We start from the raw sequence: 6,000 nt of genomic DNA on the forward strand, positions 1-6,000 counted from the left end.
ACTGAAAAAACTATTTTTTTCTTAAAACCAGGAAAAGCTCAGCATCAATCAGATATATATTCATCAAAAAGTTTATTTACTTTAGTAAAGTGTAAAGATCATGTACTATTTTTATACGCAATAACTGGCTGTGATACGACATCTGCATTTTACAGGAGGGGTAAAACAGCAGTTTTCAAAATGTTTGAAAAACAAGATTTAATTCAATGTGCTGAAGTTTTTAAAAAGAGTAATTCAACTCAACAAGAAGTTATTACCAACGGCATCCGCTTTCTTCTTTCTATGTACGGAGCTCCTAAAAAAACTACCTGTTTAGATAAGCATCGATATGCATGTTTCGTTAAAAATACTAAAAATAAAAAACAAGTTCAATTAGCTTGTCTTCCTCCAACCTCAGTTGCTGCTCACCAACATCTTTTTCGAGTATATTACCAAGTTCAAGTGTGGCTTGGTTATCAGCTAGACCCTACAGACTGGGGTTGGAAGTTGGTCAACAATATATTAGAGCCAGTTCAAACTTTACTTCCACCTGCGCCGGAAAAACTGCTGAACACTATTTTTTGCAACTGCAAAAAGGGATGCAGTGCTAAATGTGGTTGCAAAAAAGTCGGACTGTCTTGTTCTTTGGCATGCACAAATTGTCAAGGCCGGTCGTGCTCTAATATTGAATCACAAACAATGGAGGATTCGTTTGACTCCGACGAAGTATCATGCGATACATCGCTATTGACGCAATTTACTTGCATCCAAAATGAAGATGAAGAAGAAGAACAAGAAGAAGATCAAGAAGAAGAACAAGAATTTGAAACTTACGAATAAGACGAATAAACTTCAACACTTTTTTTTCATTTACATCGCTTTTATCTTTCCCAATCTTTGAAAATTTCCGTTATTTTGCAATAGTTTTACATTAAACAGGATCACAACTGACCCGTGGAGTAGGCCTACTGGGTAAACCACGTTAAAAAAAACGCGCTAAGTACACTACCTCATAGGTGGCGTGGAAACGTGTGCATATTATGACGATAACAACTTTTATAACTTTTTGAATCGTTATATCTCAGAAACGGTGGCTCATAAGAAAAAAAGTATTGATACATTTTTTATAGATAATTTTATTATCTACAATTTTTGTCTTTTATGAGGTACTTTTATGATAAAACTTACCGTTTTGCTGAAAATCGCGAAAAACTCATTTTTTTGACCTTTGACCTTGAATTAAATTTTTTCCTTACAGGGGAATGATGGGGAACTTCTAGACATTGTTTATAATTATGTTTTGAACAACTTCACAGAAATTCAGCTTGTTGGGACTTTATGTAACTTCGAATGTCTAAATTGACCGGACTAAGATTGCAGCAAAAAGTCAATTAAAAGTAAATTAACAAAATGGATAATACAAATTAATATATAATATAAAACAGTTTATGATCGTCAAATAAGTATCACTATGTTATTTTACTATACGTTTTTCTTGGATTTATGTATACTGTTCCAGTCCTATGTACAGATGTAAAACATCTCTATAGGACAGATATTAATGCGTACTCACTTTTTTTTTGTACTATGTATTTTATGTATCTGTTTTTACTGGTAATAAATATTATTATTATTACTATCACTACAATTTAAACTTTATCAATTAATTCAAAAATGGAAATATTATTAAACAATTTGTCACCAGCCGAAAAGAAAGTTTGCATGCCTAAAAATAAGAAAATCTCAATTTTTCAAAATTTATTAATCGCAATGATTTCAAATTTTGATCATATCCGAGTTTAACATATTAGAATCTAATTCTAAGAGCATGAAGCGTTTTTTCAATTTTTTCGATTTTTCAAGTCGAGTGGTTCAATTGCCCCGTGGTTCATTTGACCCCCTTCTCCCCTATTTATTTTTATTTTAAGAATAATTATGAAAAATATATATGCACACAATGTGAATACAACCGTTACTTGGATTGAAAAGTACAGTGGGTTTGCGCAAGCGCTAAAAAGTGATTTGAAATTCTCACCACAGTGATACAATTTTTGTATCACCTGTGATTCTAAAATTAAACCGATTTTGACATGCAATTTTAGAATCTTTTGTGGTGTACTTTTTAAACCAATAATTTTTTCCATGATCAGATCGGATTAATTTTCGAGAATTTTAGTAAAACTCTCTTAACCGCGCTAAATGCCGCCAAGCATTCTAAAATCGGTTGATTAGTCCGATAGTTATTGCTATATAACTATGCTATACTATAACTAGACTTTTAAACTGGAAGAGCTCAAAAGTGTATAACAGTTCTATCTTGAAGCTAAGAGCTCAAAACAGTTATAAACTCATATTTTTGAACTCGCAAAGCTCAGAAATGTTGCAATAGGAGTAATTTATAGCGCTTTGCATTTGAAATTAGCGAGAAGTTGCATGGATGGCCTATAGGGTCATCCGTTTTACTAATTTTTTTTTTTTTAAATCAAAATTAATAAGATGAAGTTTGGAACAATTACTTAACGTAATAAACATTTCCATCCGCAGTAGCTCGTTCTTCCCATCCAGGCGGTAATTCATCTTCACTATCGGAATCGTTCAATACACTTGCCATCGTGATCTACAATAATTAATTATTAAGAAAATATTTCAACCCAAACAAAATATATGCTTCAAAAGTTACTTACCGATTAAGCAGAATATTTAGTACATAAATAAACTTGTTATATAAATAGAATTTCTTGAAGTTTTGATGAGGTATATCGCAATTTTTAAATTCTTGTATACAGAAACCAACATTTTTTTTTGGTACAAATCATGTTGATTGATGTTGTACTGGAAAATAGATTATGCTAAATCAATGTGGTGAGTCATTAGTAAACATATAATAATATATGGGGTATTCCATGTCAAATCGACCACTTTTGAACTCGACCCCTTTAGATTTAGCTGAAACTTTATCATTCTTTTCTACCCTTTGAAAAACATTTTTGAGAATGTTTTTAAATTTTTTTGTCCAACCCAAAAAAAGATATGAATTTTTCGAAAAAATGGCATTTTTATTTTCAAATAGCCATAACTTTTTTTGATATTGACCTTTGGGTACCTTTTTTTTAAAAAAATTTTTTTTTTTGAATGAACTTTTCAAAAAAATACACAAAAAAAGTTAAATATGATCAATTCTACAAAATAATCGGTTTTTTTTTAGCAAAATCGTTATTTTTTCAGTTGGTCACTTTTTTTTTTTTTTTTCTTAAAAAAAACTTCAATCAATTTGACAACTATTCCCGCTCATCCCGGGCAGGGCCGATTTTTTTGATATTTTTTTTATTTAATTGAAAAGAAAAAAAATTTTTTTTTGTTTTAGAAAATTTGACAATTTTTTTTGAGCTTTTCGAGCTCAAAAACGTCATGGCCGGTTAAATTCAAAGCATTTTGCATTTGAAATTAGTGGGAATGTGCCGGGATGACCTGTAGAAGCAACCGTTTCACCAATTTTTCTAGTTGTCTACTAACCTTACGAAGTGTGAGAAAATTAATTTATCCCAAACGACTTTTAACACCGATGAATTCGTATTTGATATAACATACTCACCAGAAATTGTCACTTCAATCAAATTTTTTACTATAATCATTTTACTCCATTAATTATCTATGTACTATGATAATAAATAGTATATCAATACCAACAACAACAACAACAACCGTAATGGCAGGGAAGGGCACGTAAAATACTTAACGTATTATACTTAGGCTATGTTCCGATATACACTGTAAGCACTGCGCAGTATAACGGCAAATTAGTATACTGTGATGTCGTTTCTTTATAGTCAGTTATACTGGTTACTATTTAAAACGGAACGCGGTCCAGTATACTGTCGTTCTTGTTTTTTCATGCCATTTTCAAACTAATGTTTTTTAATTTAATGTTTGCTTAAACGTTCTCTGTTAAATAAGAAAAGTTATTGTTTGAATATTTAAAAAATAAAATATTTAATGTTGAATTTAATTATAATTTAAATAAATTTCTGATATCAGTAAGTATCCTTTTTATGTTTCAAAAAGTATTTTTTCACAAATACTTGTAAACCTATAAAAAAGGTTATGTATAGTTAAAGTTAATATTTTGTTTGCAAACAATAATAGTATATTAATTAAATTTAAAAAAATATACAGCTAATGGACTACACAATAATCGGGATCGTATTAGCTGGTACAGTTCAAAATTTATTAGAATCCTCAGACGATGATTCTAGTGATGATGAAGATCTCGTCTATTGTTTTGGCAATCGCGATGATCAGAACATTATTCCAAGGATAGAAAATTATGTGGAGACTACTGTTTTTCGAATGACTGATGAGACCTTTAAAAGTCATTTTCGGTAAGTCATCCATTTTCACACATTGAAGTATTTTTTTTTTTTTTTTAATTTTATATTAAGAACTGGAGTTACTATTAGCTAACGATTATTGTGTTATAATATATTTTTCAATTATAGTATGAGACGAGATACTTTTGAATTTCTTATAAATCTACTTGGACCTGAATTGCAAAAACAATCTGTACGTTACGGTAGAAATCCTATTTCTGTCGAAAAACAACTTCTTTTGAGTATTTGGACTATGTCAACACCAGATTCATACAGGTATAATATTAAGTGTTTATTATCTAATGCGATTTTACACGTTTTGAATAACTGTCGAAATGTTAATGTACAAAACATTTTATTACTTTTTAACAGATCCGTTTGTGATCGCTTTAATGTTGGAAAAGTAACAGGATGGAGAACTGTTTGGAAAGTTGTTAAATCTAATTTATAATTATTTACCTGTTTACATCAAATGGCCTACTCATGAAGAAGCAAGAATAACATCTAATCACGTATTTCGAAGGTACGGATTTCCAAATGTTTTAGGAGCAGTCGATGGAACACACATAAGAATCGCTCAGCCCAAAGAACACCATGCCAGCTATATTAATCGCAAAGGATTTCATTCTATTCAAACTCAGGTTTTTGAAAAAATTTTATTTTTAATTTTGCTGATATATATATGTTACTTAATAAAAAAAGATTAATTTTGTAATTTCAGCTAGTTTGCGATCACAAGTTGAAATTTATTCATGCATACTGCGGTGAAGCAGGCTCAGTTCATGATGCCCGTGTTTTCCGCTTATCAAATTTACAAAATTATTGGACACCTGAATTTTTCCCGAATGACAGCCATTTATTAGGAGACAAGGCTTACAGTATCCAACCATGTGTAATGGTACCTTATCGAAATAATGGTAATATGAATCAAGAGACGTTTCGATATAACACGATTCACTCTCGCTCTCGTATGATGATAGAACGAGCAAATGCTTTGTTGAAAGGAAGATTTCGGAGTTTATTAGACGAATTGCCTTTCAAAAGAACTGACTTAATACCATATTATGTTATTGCTTGTTGTATTTTGCATAACATTTGTATTTTGAAAAATGATTTAATAGATATCCCAATTCTTGTGAATCATCAAATTCCACCATTTGACATAGATGTTGAAGCAAACAATGACATGAAAATCGCTGGAATGGAAAAAAGAGAACAGCTGAAAAATTTTCTAAATAATTTGTAAGTTTTGAGCCTTTACGTAAGGAGGTCCTTTCGCCGCCAATGTAAAATAAAAAATATTAGATTATGAGTAAATTTAATTTTTTTCTAATAGTTAAGGTCCTTATTTATCTTATAGTGAGGTTTAAGTTATACTTTACCGGACAAATTTTTGAAAAAATAAAATTTTTAAATGTTAGTATTTGTTCAGAGTCTTACGAGAAAATCAGACGTTTGCAGTATTTCTCGAATTATACTATCAGTCATGGATTAGATGAAGTAAAAAAAAAACTAAAAATCAGATTTTCGAAATATTCAGGTTTCTTTTTTTGCAATAAAATATATCAGTTACCGATATATTTATTGAGAAATCAATATTTAAAAATCCCAAAAAATTCTCAAGTTACCTACAATAAAATGGAGTCAAAAGATT

At 30.2% G+C, this 6,000-nt stretch overlaps 1 protein-coding gene and 1 pseudogene across 4 annotated transcripts in view; one reads left to right on the forward strand and one right to left on the reverse strand.

Annotated features, from left to right (window-relative positions):
- The window catches only part of LOC123272705 (WW domain-containing oxidoreductase), a 44,384-nt gene extending 40,744 nt beyond the window's left edge, over positions 1–3,640 (reverse strand). For 2 of the 4 annotated variants that reach the window (XM_044739697.1, XM_044739694.1), the window contains exons 1-3: positions 3,568–3,640; positions 2,664–2,811; positions 2,496–2,596 (exon numbers count right to left, since the gene is read on the reverse strand). In XM_044739697.1, coding sequence (XP_044595632.1) covers positions 2,496–2,556 — 61 coding nt within the window. In that variant the 5' untranslated portion in view covers positions 2,557–2,596; positions 2,664–2,811; positions 3,568–3,640. The remainder of the gene's footprint in view (positions 1–2,495; positions 2,597–2,663; positions 2,812–3,567) is intronic. The other 2 variants (XM_044739696.1, XM_044739695.1) reach the window with 2 other exon arrangements.
- Positions 3,641–3,913: 273 nt separating this feature from the next.
- On the forward strand, positions 3,914–5,663 carry LOC123272707 (annotated as a pseudogene).
- Positions 5,664–6,000: the final 337 nt, after the last annotated feature.

Source organism: Cotesia glomerata, linkage group LG10, assembly GCF_020080835.1.
Source record: "Cotesia glomerata isolate CgM1 linkage group LG10, MPM_Cglom_v2.3, whole genome shotgun sequence".
In the NCBI taxonomy this organism is placed as follows: Eukaryota; Metazoa; Arthropoda; class Insecta; order Hymenoptera; family Braconidae; genus Cotesia; species Cotesia glomerata.